Raw genomic sequence first — 19,294 nt, forward strand, 5'->3', positions numbered from 1 at the left:
TGTAACAGGATGTATTACGGGCTGGGCCACAGATGCACAAAAGAACTCCTGCATTGTTCTACAAATAGACATCTGCAGTAAGGTTTTCAGGAGTTTCCTAATTATAATTATTCTAGGCCTACCATTATTGTCTGTTTACATCAATGTGCATGCTACATTCAGGAGGTCTTAACTCTAAGACAAAAACAAAGTGTAATATAATCATTGTTGCAACCTACTATGATTATGTTCAGACTCAATGCACTCAGCTAGAGGAAACTTTTATATTGCTGGTAGAGGGGGGCAGGGCTAATATCTGGTATAGCGATTGGTATGTACCAGGCATTTAGTGCACTCCCCGAGTTGAGCTTGGGGAAGCATGATCTGACTTGAGAAACATCTGACTCCTTATAATAAAATAGGTTATAATGTGATTCTACAGTCCCTGATTTGTGTGTTGACATAAAAAGGAAAGAGAGAACTACTGAGACAGGAGAGGGGCTAGACACTGAGGGGCTGGAAAGTTTTCCCTTTCTTCAGAATTCAGCTCTACCTGGAGGGGTTGGAAAGGTGAAGCAAGAGCTACATTCATTAGCCCTTTCCATTTCCCATGAGTCTGTGACCTGTCACAGCTGGCTTCCTTTGAGACTTCTTTTGAAACCTGGTGAGGTCAGGGGCCACCTGAAGCTGAAGTGTAGAACTATGTGCTTTTCACTGGAGCTGTGGCTCCCTGAGAGGCAATATGAGCTAGCCTATATAACAAGGAACTTTGAGTTTATTTATAGGCAGTTCTAAGTTCAGACTATTGCTCAAAAGAAGTAGACAATCAGAGGTTGGCATTGGGAAAATGTAAATAGAGGCACTGTCACTTTACCTAGACTTCCTGCCTATGTATGACCATCATATTTTTACCTGGAGTTGTATTAGGGTTTACCAAACGTTTTCCTCTGTATTCAGAGTCCTTTATGAAAGTTTTATGTTTCCTTGCCAGATAAGACATATGAGGAATTTGTAGACTATTTTCCTTTATGAGATTTAAAACCACAAATCCATGCGTTACTGTGTTTAATGGTCTATAAAGTCTATTAAATATTAATTTAAGAAACAACTTTCATTTAAAAAGCTTAATACAATAAAATACTGTTATCTACTTTGTAGGGAGTTGGCAGCAATCAATTATTTGCTGCATGAGGCTTTTTAAAAAAATCATTCCCAAGTCAAAGGGAAAATTCAGAAATTTTTTTTCCAGAAAAAACATTCCATGATGGTACTGCTTTGATCTTTATCATGATTTTCACACAGTAGGCAGAGGGTTACTATTTCCAATTTACTTATGGAGAAACTGAGGCTCAGAAGTTAGCCAGCTGGCCTAATATTACCAGTAGCAAAGCCAGGACTAAGTTAAGTCTGCAGATAGTTACTTAACTTCATATAACCTTCAAATATAGCTGATTTTTCTAATCTTTCATTTTATTACTGAGCTTTCCCAGTGTGTACATAATCCATATATATATATATATACATACATATATATATATATATATATATATATATATATATAATCACTTCTTGTATTTAAAAACACTACTAAGAAGTAGACTTGCCATTTGTCTAAAAATGTCTAAATATATTAATATTAACATTTTCATTCTTCTCAACATAGAAAATAAACTTACTTCAAACCTATGCTTCTGCCTGGCTCTTGATACATTATTCTCCATTAACTTTACATATACTTTTATCTTTTTTTTGGTACTGGTGATTGAACCCTGAGAGATGTACTCCCATCTTTTTATTTTGTAACAGGATCTTAATAAGTTGCTGAGGGGCTTGCTAAGTTGCTGAGGCTGGCTTCGAACCTGTGATCTTCCTCTTTCATTCTCCCAAGTAATAGGATTACAGGTACATGCCACCATGCCTGGCTCATCAAAAAATTTTAGTTCAAATAATCAAAGGAGGCTTTCAGATTCAAAGTAGCCAACAAAAGTTGTCCTAATACGTCAGAATTGTTAAAACAATGAATAGGATCATTTTAATGTCCATAGTTATATTTCTGACCATCAGTTCCATTGTAATTTTCTTCTGCTAATCTCATAGGTTTGATATCTTAAAACAAGCAAATAAATGTGCTTTGCACGTGTTTTGGGTTAGGAATGTCCTCTTTAAGGAAAAATCCACTTTTGGATTTCTGTGACCTTCTTCTTATAATTCTGTCTGTCAATTGGCTGTTGATTTCCAGTATTTCCAAATAGTCCTTCCATCCAGCAAAAAGATTTGGAGGCCAGTAGGAATTTCCAAAGTGGGCTTCTGAGTTTGGATTAGAGCCATCATTTGGAGGGCGCCTCTGGGTTTTCCAGGTTTGTGCTTTCCTTGGGAGTCTCTGAGCTGGCCTCTAGGATTACACTGGATTCTGAAGCCTCTGGTTGTGAACTGTCTCCATCAAGGACAATATCTTCAGGATTTGGTGGGGGTGGGCAGAAGTCTTCATTGGGACAGATTTGCTGGAATATTGTTTCAGCCTGGCCAAGAATGAAAGGATAAAACAGTTTAGAGACATTGACTTAAAATGTATGTGCATTTCTGGCACTATTTAAAAAAACTGTCACCCTTCACCTGTTCTTTCACTGGATTACACTACTTGTACGTTATCAGTATGCATGACTTTCCAAACCTTGGCTTTCTCGATTTCATGATCTTTTCTCTGGATCTCCTGCCTCAGCCTCCTGAGTCACTCCTCTTCTGTTCCTTGACTCTCCCTGAACCTTCCCCATTGATTTGGTTCAGGTATGCACCATTGTTCAGAGAGACAATTGTGACATTCTGAATTGGACTAGTTTTCTTGCCTTTAGGATTCCCCCTTGTAATCCACCTGTACGCACCCTCAGAGGGATCTATGGAAAATAAAATTCTGTTTACTTTCCAGCTTCAAACTCCTCTTCAAAAACTCCCCCCAAGAACCTACCAAGTCCTGGGATTACAGGCATATATCACCATACCTGGCTAATTATAATCAGACTGGGACTTGAATTAAATAAGCCTTTATAATTAAATAAGCTTTTATTTAATAGCCCTGCCATTTGGGCTTAAACTTAAAATTTTATAGCCTGGCATGGTGGCACATGCCTATTGGAGGCTGAGACAGGAGGATCAAAGTTCAAGGCCATTCTCAGTGACTTAGTGAGACACTATCTCAAAATTTAAAGACATTTAAAAAGGGCTAAGGGTACAATTCAGAGGCAGAGCACCCCTGGGTTCAATTCCCAGCACTGTAAAAATACATACATGAAAATACAGTTTTGTCAGGGTAAAAACAACCTAAGGTACCTGGCTAAAATCTTGTTGGCAATTTCTGCTCATAAAGTTGGAACATCAAAGTAAAAATGACTTGATTGGTTTAAGCCAAAATGCAGCTCTTGAGCCATCTTGGTTTTCCATTACAGTAATAGAATGATGGATGAGAGATGTGATTTCCTGCTTTTGTTTGATATCATTGGCTACATATGACTTGCCAGGATCACCATTAGACTCTGAAGATGAAACACAGTTTTTGGCAAAAGACTACTGATGTTTGTATCCTGGTCATTGTTCGCAGCCTTGCTGCTATGATTAAAATTAGATTAAAGGTTCAATGAGGCTATTTGCTACTAAAGGATACCTGCCCCTGGTGGGAATGAAATCAGATCCCTGCCATCTGCCATCTTAAAACAATGTTAAATTATCCATTTATTGGTTTAATACACAAATGTTTCAACTCTAGTTGAGCAAAGTTTAGGCATGTGCCTGAAAAAATATTTCCCACTTTTTCCTTCCAGTCAAGGGCAGAAAAGTCTATTTGCATATGCATATGAAGCTTCTGCTTAATGGAATCACAGTTTGCTTTTGGCAGCATGTATGAAGCTGCCTCTCCTCATAGCCTTGCCCAGGAGCACTGTCACAAACTTCCACTTGTATTTACCTTACTTCTCAGCAACTATAACAGCTCTTGGGACATTGCCAAGTGTGAAAACATTAATGAAATCATGTTAATTGTGAAGAACTATATTACAGTTATTTTTAAAAAAGTGCATTACAATCATTGTGAAAGTTACATATGGTATGCTGTTTACTACCTACACCCTTCTTGAAATGATTTGGGATTTAAGGGAAAAAAAGTTTGTGTATTGAAAAATAATACATTGACAAGTGTTGAACTTAGAAGTGGGATTTCTTTAAAATACTAGCGTTTTCAAATCATTTTATGAAAATATATTTCTAAATCTTCTATTTTTACTGCCACAATAGAACTCATACATAATTTCTATCCCTCTCTCTCTCTTTGTACTGGGGATTGAACCCAGAGACATTCTACCTCCAAGATACAACCCCAGCCCTTTTTTATCTTTTATGTTTTGAAAGAGGGCTTCACTAGTTGCTGAGGCTGATCTTCAACCTATATCCTATATTCCTCCTGTCTTGGCCTCCAAAGTACTGTGATTATAGGCCATGCCCAGCTCATAATCTCTTATAATTCATTATATTTAAATAAGTGAAGATATTTGATAAAATGTATTTAAGGTAGTCTTACAATTCACAGAGAAAAATATTTAGGGGTTAATTTCAGAGAGGGTATTAAGTAAAAGAGATATTTTTATAATCTCTTTTCCGTCCTTACAGAGAAACAGAAAGTACTTTCTATACCACCTACTTCTTAATAAAGAACTAGGAAATACCAATAGTCTTACCTGTTTGACTGCATTATCATTTCCCAAACCACTGTCTGGGCCAGAGCACACATAAACATTGGATGGCAAATCATTGTAGAAGTTCCTACTAATATCTGAAGAATCTCTCATGTTGAAGTAGAGAGCCCATAGAATTCTTGGCTTTTCAACTTCTTCATTTTCTAAATGTAGAAATAAATTTTATTTACCTCCTCAAACACAATATGCTTGTTGATTGCTACACTATGTACCCAATTACCAATAAAGCCATAACTAGGCATGCTAATAAATCAAAGCTGTGTATATGAAAATTAGCAAATATGTATCCATAAACTCTAATATAAGTGTATTGTATTTTAGCAATGATGGCTTTTCAACCTAAGTTACATTTTAAAAATTATTTTGATGAGTAAGTTAATTCAATTTAACTCTAATCAAACTCCCTTGAATTTCTATTACATCTCATTAAGCATCAAAGGACTCATGAACATATTCATCCTTAAATTATTCCCATGAAGTGAAAAGATAACATAATTTGACTTTCTTGTGTTTCAAATGGACAAATTAACTTGATAAATTACATGGTGAGCTAATAATACATATATCCAAGATACATGTATTATTTGAAGATGTCCAAAATAAGCAAACCTATAAAGATAGGAATTAGAGGTTGGGGCTGGGGATAAACAGGGTCAAACATAGAGTGCATGCTAATGAATATGAAGCTTATTTCGGGGGTGACAGGAATGTTCTTAAATTGGTAATAATTTTTGGACAATTTTGTGAGTATATTAAGTATTTTACTTTGGGTAAATCATATGGAATAAAATATCTCAATAAATCTATGATGAAAAATAGTATGTATAGAATTCAAACTTTGACATTTTAATTCACATTCAAATGCTTTGCCATAATGGATTACAAAACTAATGGCAACAAACAAGTAACAAAGATAAGGTCATGAAACAACACTGTTTTGAGCACAGAGTCTCCATTAACAGTGAGCATCTATTGTTAGGCACTGACATAGTAGCTGGAGATACACACATGAGGCAAACTCAGTCCTTACTCTCCTCTTTTTATTTGTTCCCCTACACAGGACCTAGCACAAAACAGATATTTAATAGTTTCTGAATTTATTTTAATCCTGTTTTCAAGTAAAATCAAAGTGTGATGTGCTTATAAAAAGGTGTGAGCTTGTTAACCTCAATTCTTAAAACCTATTTCTTACCATCTTGAAAATCATTTCTCTGCCTCAATTGTTTAAAAATGTTATAATTAAATTTCTTTGGTTAACAATAGATAATATTGCTGTTATTATACTTATTGACTATAAAATTTTCTCTACCCTGTATCTAAACAAAAATTCAAATTCAGTATGATGATAATAATAGATGTTTATGAAGATTGCCCATGGCTATGAAAAACCTTGTGAAGTCATAAAAAAGATGCTAAAGGTATAATTATCTAGTTAATTACAGTTATTGTTAAATTGGTAATCAATGTGGAGAAAATTTCAGCTAATTACAGTATTAAACTAACAAGAATATTCTATTCTCCAATTTTGAATAAATAGGATTTTATTATATTTAATTTAGAACATCTCTACTGTAAGAATATCAAATGTTATTTTTCTAGTTCATCCTGAATAATCCACAATTATTAGTGTGACAGGATGAAGAAACTTTGGAGTGGGAAAAGTCTTTAGGTGTCCATTTTCAATGCAAAGACCTATCTGTCTAAGGTATCACTAACTTCATGTAGGTACACACTAGATGAAAAAACCTATTTATTATTGACAAAACAAAAAACCACAAAGGGCTCGTATTTCACAGCTAAAACCATATGGTAAATTTAGATTCACTAAATCATAAAAGATTAATTATTAAGCATACCACTTATGAATTGTGACACCAGATCTCCCATTTATATGCATATACTAGGAGAGCTTATCGTGTATTTTACCAAAGTTCCAGCTCAGAGGAGAGTTTTCATTCAACAGAAGTAGAGGGAAATGAATAAGCCAATCAGCTACAGGAAAGAAATTTCGCAGAGGTTAAGGCTTTGAAAAGGAACCACATGGAGAGACATGTTGATATAGACTTAAGATAAATACTCTGCTGGGCCTGATGGCGCATGCTTGTCATCCCAGCATTTGGAAGGCTGAGATAGGAGGATCTCGGGTCAAGGTCAGCCTCAGCTACTTAGTGAGGCCCTTTGCAACTTGTGAGACCCAGTTTCAAAATAAAGAATAACAAGTAGGGGTGGGAAGTAGCTTGGACGTAGAATGCCCCTGGGTTCCAACCCCAGTATCGAAAAAAAAATATATATAAATACTCTGGACCCAAGGGAGCTATCAAGCTTTGACCTTAAAACCTTCAAAGAGACATATAATTGCTTCACCTTTCTTTGAGGCAGAGAGTTAGTTGGAAAAAATAACACATAGTTGTGAAGTACACAACGGTCAAAAAATATTAGAGCTGCTGAGCTTTGGCTGGGGCTGCATTGCAATTTGCCAGGAGAAGTGGCTTTCTCCCATAGCTCATTTCATTGTGAGATAGTGTGAAGGACTGAAGAAGGAATGGGTTATTTGGAATGAGAACTTGGGCCGGTTATACTCAAGTAAGTAGTGAATAGAGCAGACAGAAGAAAAGCAACTATGGCAACTCCAATAAAAACAAGAAAGTGATCCACAGCTGCATGCCATGTGTAGGGAGATAGCAAACTAGGCTGCACTAGTCTACCGGCAGAGTAGCCCTGATTGCATCTAGACAGGAAAAATACCAAAGAGAATTGTGACACTTACTTTTATGGAGCAACAAGTACTTAACCTCCTTTCCAGCTACCACTATCAAACTTATGCATATAAGGGGAAATTCTTCATAGGAAGCGGTGCTTTTTGAGGGAGAAATTAATGATACAGAATAGGGTAACTCCACAAGCCACACGCAGTGGAAGGTAAAAGAGAAAGCTGATGGTGCACTGATGACACTATATTTTAGACATGTCAAGATAATACTGCTATTCTGCCGGGCGTGATGGTGCACGCTTGCAATCCCAGCATTCGGGAGGCTGAGACAGGAGGATCTTGGTTCGTGGCCAGCCTCAGCTACTTGGTGAGGTCCTTTACAGCTGACTGAGAACCTATTTTAAAATAAAGAATAAAAAATGGGGCTGGGGTTATAACTCAGAGGTAGAAAATCGCTCAGTTCCTTCTCTAGTACCGCAAAAGAAAACAAAACCCAACAAAAAGATGTACTACTATTGAAATCCTTCTTTCAATCTGTACTGAAAGTCTTGGTTTGCTGGGTAAAATAAGAAACCACTTTGGATAGTTCAAACAGTGAAACTGGCACATACTGCTCACTTTGTATATCTCTCTCAGTTACTTGGAGCCTATTCTGGAGTACCAAAGAACTAAAGCATTTATGAATAATAAGCAATGACCTCATTCACTCACCTGCAAAATAAGGTTCGTTAAGCATAGAACGCCTGGTGTTTCTTTGGATTAAGAAAGAGAGGAAGGTTTAGAGATCTCCGTTCTTAAAGGAATCTGGCAGTTAGGGCTCTTAGAAGTATTAGTACGACTACTTCCTAAGCCAGAGCACATCTCAAGAATTTCAAGAGCTTTGGCTGACACATGGAAAGTGAAAAGGCAAGAAAGAGGGAATATCTTTCAGAACCCTACTGGGATTTCTCAGATACAACATGAAAAAGAGTACATAGTTGAAGAGAGTATCTTCTTCAAGAAGTGAGCTTCCTTGTAAAGTATGACTAGGCTGACTTCACAAAGGCTTATGATACACAGCACCATACGGGATGAAGAGCTCAAAGAAAAAGCTGAAGAGGCCAAATAATATTATTCCTTTGATGCATGTTTTAGTGTAAAATATTTACAATGCTGCAAAGCATAAGGCTTCATGATTGTCAAATAATAAAAATATAGTAGAAGCTATCAATCTGTGAAAATATGAGCTTTTGCTTTTGATAGAGAGAAGAATGTGCTTTAATGTATTAAAAGTTCATATTCCTCATAAAGTTCATTCTTCCTCATTTAGTCAGGAAAATGAATTGAGTTCTCTTCTCCAGGTGACTTTGCCTCTTTGACCTGCCATGGCCCAGTGCTCGCTTTATCTGGTGATTCATTTTCAATAACTCCAACAGTATTTGTTCTGACATTTTAATTAAAATATGACCACTACCTCATCCTGATGATAAAAAGGCCTATGTGTCAGTGAAAACTAGCTTTTCAGTGCCTCGGTGCACCTGAGGACCCCTCTGAGCACATAGTTCTTACTAAAGAACTTCACTCAGGTTCTAAACAATACATCATTTCAAAATGGGATCACTTTAACCATTAAGATTAATGTTTGAAAATCCAAAGTGGCTAAAGGATGCTAGATAGTGAACATGTGATATGCTCCAGCTTGAGTTTCTAAACAGAAAAGTAAATGCATTTAAAAAGAGAAATGATACATAATTCAAATTTAGTGTATTATCTGAGACCATCACACAATGAATTTATAACAGAAAGGTTATGAAAAATTTCAGAAATGACAAAAATATCCAGGTTTCCGTGTGTGTGTGTGTGTGTGTGTGTGTGTGTGTGTGTGTGTGTGTCTGGGGATTGAATCCAAGGGCACTCTCCTTCTGAGCTCTATTCAAGCCCTGTTTTATGTTCTATTTTGAAACAGGGTCTTAGTGGTTGATGAGAATCGCGCTACTTGCTGACACTGTCCATGAACCTGCGATCCTCCTGTCTCAGCCTCCCAAGTACTGGGATTACAGTTATAACTTAACTTTTAAATGAATAAAATATAAATGATGGCAATTATAAATTAAACTTTTTATAATATGACTTGATTTTGGCAGTAAAAGAGAAATTGATTATATTGATATTAGTTCCTGAGTATGGAATTGTCTTTTTATGTAAACACCTCTTTCTGCACAATCACTGCATTGACAAGCTGCACACAAAGGAGATGAGTTAAAAGGAAATGGAACAGGTAGGAGTAAAAAATAGTTATCTGAGGCAATTATATTCAAAGAAAATGAATATAATTGAATTAATGGAAGTAAGCAAGACTCAAGTAGACATGAAAACACTACACTTAAAATAACCTTTTCTTCATATAAATGAAGAAGATCCATCATGCTATTGTTCAAAGACTTAGGCACAGAACCGGACTTGCTCCATTCATAGCTCTGTGAGCTACCACATCATGGGGGGTGGTTAAAAATTCATCCAAAATGAATAGGAAGCATGTATACTTCTTAGAGCTAAATATCTATAACTAGCATGCTATGCATTAGAAAACAATTACTAATTATGAAAGATTCTGACATGTGCTCATTAATATTTGAATCTTCTGTCAGCTGAATCAACTTTTTACTTAAAGGTAAATATTTCTGATAAAGGAATATATTCTCTTTGTTAAAAAAAACCTATACAATAAAGAAAATTATAAGGTAAGTTGCCATAATCCTATCAAAATTGAGAAATTTCTTTATAGTCTTTTTCTCTGCACGAATATATTCATGTAAATGGATACTCTGGTGCTTAGCTACACAGTTTTGGTGTAAATGTATTTTGTTTATTTTCCCTTTAACATTAGTATTTTCTCCATGTTCGGCAGATACTGTGTGCAACCATACTAATAAAATATTAAAGTTGTTGATGAAATGTCTCATATTACAGATGAGGTTGCAGAAACTTCCATGAGGTATTCAAGAGGAGCATGACAGTTACACTACCTTTCCGTCATGGATCACTGCTGATTTTTCTTACCTCTCTCCATTTCTGTATATGGAATAAACAACTTCTCCACCACTGGCTCTAAATCTTCTCTTGCTGTTTTAGAAGATGTACAAGTCAAATGAACCAAATCTGTAAAGAGAAAGTAATATTTTGTCTTCCTGCTCATCACAACTCTTTTTTTTTTTTACTAATATTCAAGGCATGAAGCTGAAATCATGGGTAATAACTGAGAAAGTTGTGACTCCTCAGGACCTTCAAAGAGCTTATAATCTAGTGATAATGTGACATGTAAAATCTCTATTATATGGAATATGCTAATTGAGCAGTTAAAAAATGTTTTTTTTGTTTGTTTGTTTTTTTGGTGGTAGTACTGGGGTTTCTGGAAGCCCTCCTTCTACCTCCAGGCTACACTCCCAAACCTATTTTTATACTTTTTAAAATTTGGAAACAGGGTCTCCTAAGCCAGCGCGCGCGGCTGGCTTCCAACCTGCGCGATCCTCCTGTCTCTGCCTCCCAAGCGCGGGGATTACAAGTGTGCGCCACCACGCCCGGCTGTTAAAATGTTTTAATGAATATCTATAAGAAATCACATTAAGACTCCAGAAGAGGTAGCAGTTGAGGTTACTTTTGTAGAACTGAGAAGAAATGTTTAGGAAAACATTAATTCATAGAAAAGGGCCTAAATTACGAATTTCTTAAAGAAGATAGATAAAGGACCAAAAGAATGGTATTAAGAAAAGCTGAAAGTAGAGTATTTTCTGAGAAGAACACACTTTCTGTTCTGGACAGAAGAATCAATTTATGTACAATTTGTTGGTAAGTGAACAACAAATAATTTATTACAAGGTTCTCTAAAACCTTTTGGAGAACACTGTTGGCTTAGTTTGAAACATACATACACCTGAAATTCTATAAAATAGCAGAGGTCAAAATAATCTATATAATATTTCCAGGAATCCCAAATCACTTTTCTTTTGCATTTAAAAGTTCATGGGGCCAGGGAGAATGTTTAGGTTAGAAAATAACATGTATAAAAAAGCCCTTCATAGAAATAGAAATAGTAAGGCTATTAGAACTCCTAAAGGGCTCTATGCACAAAGGTGAAGGCTGGAACAAAGTCATATTTACTGAAAGAAAGGACTAAGGAGATACCTAAATGAGAGAAATTCTTATCGTTCTAGAAAAGGGCTTGCATGGAGTAGAATAAAATAATAGCAGAAAGAATATATTAGAGAAGATAAATCACTAAGGCATTTCTCCTCTTGATACACCAGAAGAAAAGCATATTTACTTCTTCTCCAAGAGTTTAGTTATCAAAATCCATTCCATATTAAACTACTCTAAAATATCTTAAGAATAAATTGAGGGACTCTTAACGATGGGTTCTTTTTTCTTGTGGTACTGGAGTTGGAACCCAGGGGCTTTCCACCTCTGGGCTACATTCCTAGACCTATTTTATATTTTTATTTTGAAACAAGGTCTCATTAAGTTGCTGAGAGCCTCACTAAGTAGTTGAGGCTGGCTTCGAACCTGTGCATTCTTCCTGTCTCAGCCTCAAGTGCTGGGATTCCAAGCATGCGCCACCAGGCCTGGCTTAATTGTGTTCTAAAATCAAATTTTGTAGTCCTCTCATCATGGTCTAAGAAAGAAAGTGATCTTCTAGGATGCTTCCTGAATTATTTATGGCCTAACAAATGATCTATTTTACTTAAGGATTTTTATGTGAATTTAACAATGATTCCCGTTGGTTCTGTGATATTTTATGTATGGTACTAAATATTTCAAAAATAAGATTTCACAACAAAATGATTTATAATTAATTTAAATTTTTGATGCTGTTTAATGTTGTTGGGAATGGGGCTTAAACTCCCTTGACAAGCCAGGCATGGTGGCACATGCTTATAATCCCGTTACTTGGGAGGCTGAGATAGGAGGACTGCAGGTTCAAGGACAGCCTCAGTAAACAGTGAGACTCTTATCAACCTAGCAAGACCCTCTTTCCGAATAAGAAATAAAATCAAGATGGGCGTGGAGCTCGAAGGTACAATGTCTCTGGGTTCCATCCCCAGTACCACACACACACACACACACACACACACACACACACACACACACAAAATCCCTAGACAATTATGCAATTGCAAAGGAAGTGTAAATACAAAAGTCAGAAATTCCAGATAAAATATGCAAGAATGACTCTACCATTCTTCATCCCAAGGTCTCATAAAAGATCAATGCTCACAGCATAGTTCTCAACTTTCCAGTTCTTTCCTATTCAATTAATATTTATCAGGAAAAAAGCAGATGGACCTGAATACAAATAGAGAGTAGAGTTCAAAAATATCTTCATCACTAAATTATCAGTTCTATCAAACAAGATAGGTATTTAAAGAAGTACACAATGTAACTATATCATTCTTTTTCCTAACAACATAAAAGTGCAATTCAGCTAATACTAATACAAATTTCTATTAGCAAGCTCATATTGGTATCTTGTATTTAATGAATCTCATCGCAATTCTTAGACATTCATAACCCCAATAACAATGTCTGTATATTCAACTTTGCCTCATATATGTGCTGCCAAAGAGAAGATAATTTGACTACTCAGATGCTATATTATCCATTGATCTGCAAACTCAAGGTATAAGCAGCTTTTTCTTTCTACACATTTTTTTCCTTGTTGCCTAAGTCACTTCCTTGTATAGGTTATTCTGAAACTATTTTGGTTTTCTTAAAATCAGAGATTGTTGATGGTGTTGTTAGAATTCAGATTATTTTTGAAATTCCATCAAATTTAAAATTTAAATTTAAGGAGCAAGCCTTAGAAACCATTTTCTGATTCTTTGTCAATACAACTTTTCTTAGAGTGGGTGATCGATAAAGGTTTATTGCTAATGATAATTTGCTTCTTTGTCATAGACATACATTAATACTCACATGGTGGAACAGACATGCATGCACATATCAATATATCTAGATGTACATATGTATGATGAAAATCTCACTAGTTTTACATGAAATATAGAAAATTATTTTCCCTACTAGGACAGATGCAAGGAAAAAAGAAATCATACTCAAATCTGCCTGAGAAATGTTATTAAACACCTATCTATAGAGTCCCCAGAAGAATTAAAAATAACTAGAATTGATTGTACAGCTAATGGGCATGTATCGTTATTCTACACTATTGACACATAAGCAGTATTTCATTTCATTTATGCAAGAGCAGTTATCCTCATCCTATAGGTGAGAAAACTGACGGACATTGGGGGATGGGAGATTTCCCCATATCATGCAACTAATAAAAGGAATAGCTGGGACTCGGAGCTAGAATTCAAGCCAGGTGGTCTGCCTTTGGTGCGCTTGTCTCAGTTACTGAATGATGTTATGTGATTGTTATAATTTCTTGCAGAAGACACAGCCAATCATTTAAGCCAGCGGTCCTCAAACTGGGGTGTGCAAAAGGATACACAAGGACTCTTTGCAAGGTATACTAACTATAATATGGGAGTCACTGTATAGATGTTCACCTTGACCTCTTTCCACTTCATTAAGTGATGCCTTTCAATAAATTGTATTCTTTGTGTTTAATGATTATTTATCAAATCTATACTTTGACAGATTAATTTGCACAAGTAATATCACTGGATCAAAATGAAAAAATTAAATGCTTAGAAGCTTACTGCCATACAATTTTTAAACAAAATCTATTTCCATTAATTTTTAAAATAGATGCTGGTGGGTATCAAATCTCTTTGCTATTTAGATTTCACTGAGTATATTTAAACGAGTAATGTTATAGTTTTTACAACTATGAATAATATTTATAAAGTCAGAAATTATATTCTTTGCAATTACTTGAGCCACGTGATGAAAAATTGTATATGTCAACTTAAAAGTGTACAACAGGTATATGAACACAAATTCGAAGACATGAAGGCCATAAGGTAAACTCGAGACCAAACCAAGAGATGTTGTGTATGTATATCCCTTTGCATCTCACTATGATGTACAATTATATTGTAACAATCATCAAAATTCTAAAACCAAACCAAACCTATAGAACCTACTATCACATTTTTAACTAACATAGCTCTCTATGTGCAATATTTCTTTGCATCTCATGAGTAGTTCATCTCCCACAGAATCAAGTAGCTCAATAAAAGCGAAAAATGGCCACAAGTCAGATGAGCTGGGTAAAATACCTTCCTAAAAGCATTATGTTTCATTAGTAACAATTGACAATTAAGACTGTGGAATATGCATGAGAAGTGGAAATGTTTCTCACAGGCACCATGTGAAATTATAAACAACTGAAAACAATTTAAACACTACCTCTACTATTTGAAAATTAGTCTCCTTTTATTTTATTTAGCAACTGCTTAAAGGATTACTGGATTAAAAAGACAGCATAATGAGCTATTCTCTATCATAAAGCCTGCACTGGAATATGCTTAGATTTATACGGGCATTTAAAAACCTTTTTTTCAAAATAAACTTAATTCCCTGAATGTAAGGGTAATCCTTGAAAAACTTTGATGAAGGATGCTGATTGCCAGCATTATACAAAAGCAGTATCTGAAATGCAGAAGTCAGAAATCAATTAACACAAAGTTAGAAGTAATAACAAACATTCAGTTCTCTAAAACTTAGTTTGGATCACTGATATCTCTTACAAGTGACTATAGAGTGATAAAGGATAATTCTATGGGTCTGTTTTTAAGACCGCTCTCTCTATACCTGCTTAGCCAAATGAGTTTGTCTCTCGTGTCAGCATCCTCATGACAAAAAAAAAGGGAGGATTTAAGCCTTTTATATTTTGAAAGTTTTATGAGGTTAACTCGTTACTGATAGTCACGATTCTTTCGACGATGACAGATTTTTATACTAAAAATGGATGTTATTACAAATGTGAATATAAAACCTAAGCAAATAAATGCAAGGTGGGGAAAAAAACAAAACAAACCAGAGCCTATTCCTCAAGCTTCTGAGGTTACCACATACAACAGTCAACAGAAGCTGGCAAATTTTTTGTAAATGCTTTTAAGGAATCTTGATAAATAGGCTAGTTAGGAAGTCTGCTTTGTTATACTTTGTTATACTTCAAAACTAGGTAAAAGGAATTTATGTATAAGGGGTTGATGGGGCTCATAACTTATCTTTTAGATATGCATAAAGGCCAAATATAATTTATAGGATAAAGCACAAGAAATACATGTCTTTGTCAATAACATAGGAAAGGTCAGAAACACATATTCTTTTAATGCCAAATGAGAGATTGAGTTTGATGACATGTGGCATACAGTTTGAGTTATTAATCCAACGATGAAAAACTATGAACTGTATTTTTATAAAATTCAAAAAAACCCACCTACAGTATAAGTTTGAGATGACAAGATAAAATTAGTTTACTTGAAAAAAATCTATGTTTCATGACAATACTAATACGAGTAATTTAAAATATAACATTTTCAAACAGCAAATGAAAAAGAAGACATTGAAAATTATTATCTAAATTCATTTTTTATCTAGTACTGGGGGTAGATGGAGCCCAGGGCATTTTACCTTTGAGCTATATCCCCAGCCTTATTTTCTATTCTGTATTTTGAAACAGGGTCTTACTGAGTTCCAAAAGGCCTCATTAAGTAGATGAGACTGTATGCAAATTGCGAGCTTCCTGTCTCAGCCTCCCAAATGCTAGGGTTACAAGTGTGCACCATGATGCCCAGAAATCATTTGTATAAAAGGTATACAGAATTTACTTAATAGGCTTGTAAGCGCAGAAAACAGCATAGAAGCCAGAACCTACATAAATTTCTAGATTATTATTTTGAATATATAAAATATATTTTCATATTACATATTGAAAAATATATAATCATATCAAAGGTAAAGAACTTCCTCAAATAACAGATCCCAGAATAAAATAGTTGTTATTACCTGATTATCATGTACAGAAAAAAGAAACTCAAAATGACTAGAACATGCATAATAAATGCAAACTTCATGAATTTGAATATTACATGGAAGGGCTGCAGAGATATTCTGCTCATGCAAAATGATTTTTAAAAAAATAAACCAGGTGTGGTGGCGCACGCTTGTAATCCCAGCATTAGGCAGGCTGAGAAAGGAGGATGATGGTTCACGGACAGCCTTAGCTGCCCTTTGCAACTCATTGAGACCCTGTTTCAATAAAGTATAAAAAATAGAGCTGGGGTGTAGCTAGGAGGTAGAATGCCCCTGGGCTCCATCCCCAGTACCACACACACACATACACAAAAGAAAATAAATCAGAGACTAAATTCAATTAGAATATAAGAAAAGATGAGTAGAAAATAAATGCTATGTCCTAAATAATGAATTGAAAAACGACTGCTTTAGCCTTGAAAAACACAGTAACTAATTAAGAATATATAACAATTTCATTAAGTTAAAATTAGCTAAGGGAAATTTTAGTTGTTTGATAAGATTTTTGAAAATATAAATTTTACTACTTTAAAAAGGACACAAGACCTAGGCTAACCTAGGGTTACTTAGAAAAGCTATATATTACTTATCAGTTGTATCAAAATACCAACATAATATTGGCCTATAATTTATACTGCAATTACAATAATGTCCCCCTTATTCAGAGGACTTTTTGCACACCGCCCCAAACCAGAGAGTACACCTGCTCTTCCTCCTACAAAACACTTGTAAGCACCCAAGCTGAATATGACTATCTTGCTCACCGATTAATACAACCACTCACTAAGAACTTCCTTCTGTAAATATTTAATACAAGGTTAGAAAGCATAGCAATCTTGTTTTCTGGCCCTTTGCAGATTATGAATGGCAAATAAACGGAAAGGGGGGGGTCAGTAGAATATGCTGCTACATGTCAGATGCAAAACAACGGCCTGACAGAGGGGAAGGAAAAAAGATGCATAAAATGGAGGTGCAAGAAATGACAAAAACACAGTTATAGGGCCATTTAGCATAGGATCAAATAGATCCAGATCCAAGCATCCCAATAGGCCTGAAGGTCATCACTGGACTATAATAGACTGAAATAAATAACATTCATGGTATCTCTTATATAGTATATGTTGACAAAGAAATATATGATACATGTCAGAAAAATAGTTATTAAAATTGTTAAAAATTTTAGTTCTAAAAGGATACATTGCCAGGTATAGTGGTGCATACCTATAATAACAGTACATGGGAGGCTAAGACAGGAGGATCACAGGTTTGAAGTCAATCTCAGTAACTCAGATCCTGTTTCAAAATAAAAACGGGGCTGAGGCTCTAGCTTGGAGGTAGAATATCCCTGGAATCAACCCCCATTCTCCATCCCTCCAAAATTATATTTCGGCTATTTGAAGAATGTATTTGTGGAGACTCCAGCACGCCAGAGGGTGCTAAATTAATGATGGGTTATGATTGATGTTTGTACACAAATAAACACTTCTAAGAAGCTGTCAAGCTTTTGCCTATCTAGCTTCTTTTCCACTGTAATGAAAATTTATTTAACAAATTACCTAAGATATCTTTATTTCCAACAAAAAAGTATCTCTAGTTCCCTGAGAAGGAAATTTTTGCTAAAGGTTTTATTTTACATATCATTAAAAAAATTTTTTTGGTGGTACTGGGGATGGAACCCTTCTACCTCCGGGCTACACTCCCAGACCAATTTTATATATATTTTTTTTAAATCTGGAAATAGGGTCTCTTAAGCCAGTGAGGCTGGCTTTGAACCTGCGCGATCCTCTTGTGTCCACCTCCCAAGTGCGGGGATTACAAGCGTGCGCTACCACTCCCGGCTATTTTACATATCATTTTAAGCATACATATTTATGGGGTACAATGTGATAATTCAATACACATATAAAAGGTGTAATGATAAAATCGGCATAGTTAGCATTTACATCTCCTTTAACATGTTTTCTATATTTGATTAATATTACATATTTATGGGATACAGTGTGATATTTCAATACATAATATTTACTCCTTGTCTTACTTTGCTTGTAGTCTCTGACCTCCTATCTTATAATTATATATCAAACAGATAAAAAGTTATTGTGAACTAGTCACTACACTGTGCTGTAGAACACTAAAGCTTAATATGCCTATTTAACTGTATTTTAGTATCTACCCTCTTAACCTACTGTGTCTCTTCCTTTCTTCCAGCCATTTCCAATCCCTAGCAATCTCTATATTCAGATCTTTTAATTGCTTTACCGCTTCCATGTATGAGAAAACATGAGATATTTGTCTTTCTGTGTGTGCCATATTTCACTTAAACAATGTTTTCCAGTAATATCAACTTTGCTACAAATTACAGGATCTTCTTTTTATGCTGAATACTACTGTATTAAAATATCCATCTATTTCTTTATCCACTCATCGACTGATTGACATCAGAGTCCACTCCATATCTAAAAAATTTGAACAGTGTACCAATAAATATGTATGTGTAGGTATTTCTTGGATATACTAATATTTCCTTATATATCTCAAAGTGGGATAGGTGGGTTATATTGTAGCCCTACTGCTAGTTTTCTGAGGAACCTACATACAGTTCTTCACAATGACTGTACTAATTCATGGTCACACCGACAGTGGATAAAAGTTTTCTTTTTCCACATGCTCAAAAGGACTTACCTTTTTTTTTTTTTTTTTTTTTTTTGGGGGTAACAGCCATTCTAACGGAGATATGGTATTCCAGAGTGGTTTTGTTCTACATTTCTTTGGTAGTTAATGATGCTGAACTTTTTATTGGCCACATGGATTTGCTCTTTTGGGGGCTATTTGTTCTTTTTACTAGCTCAGTGGTAAAGGATTTGCCTAGTATGTCCCAGTGCTCTGA

At 35.2% G+C, this 19,294-nt stretch overlaps 1 protein-coding gene across 1 annotated transcript in view; it reads right to left on the minus strand.

Annotated features, from left to right (window-relative positions):
- Positions 1 to 2,306: 2,306 nt before the first annotated feature.
- The window catches only part of CHM (CHM Rab escort protein), a gene marked incomplete at its 3' end in the record, with an annotated part of 160,434 nt that continues 143,446 nt past the window's right edge, over positions 2,307 to 19,294 (minus strand). Inside the window, exons 13-15 of the mRNA XM_080719412.1 lie at positions 10,468 to 10,566; positions 4,701 to 4,861; positions 2,307 to 2,498 (exon numbers count right to left, since the gene is read on the minus strand). Coding sequence (XP_080575538.1) covers positions 2,307 to 2,498; positions 4,701 to 4,861; positions 10,468 to 10,566 — 452 coding nt within the window. The remainder of the gene's footprint in view (positions 2,499 to 4,700; positions 4,862 to 10,467; positions 10,567 to 19,294) is intronic.

Source organism: Muscardinus avellanarius, assembly GCF_963383645.1.
Source record: "Muscardinus avellanarius genome assembly, chromosome: X".
Classification (NCBI taxonomy): Eukaryota; Metazoa; Chordata; class Mammalia; order Rodentia; family Gliridae; genus Muscardinus; species Muscardinus avellanarius.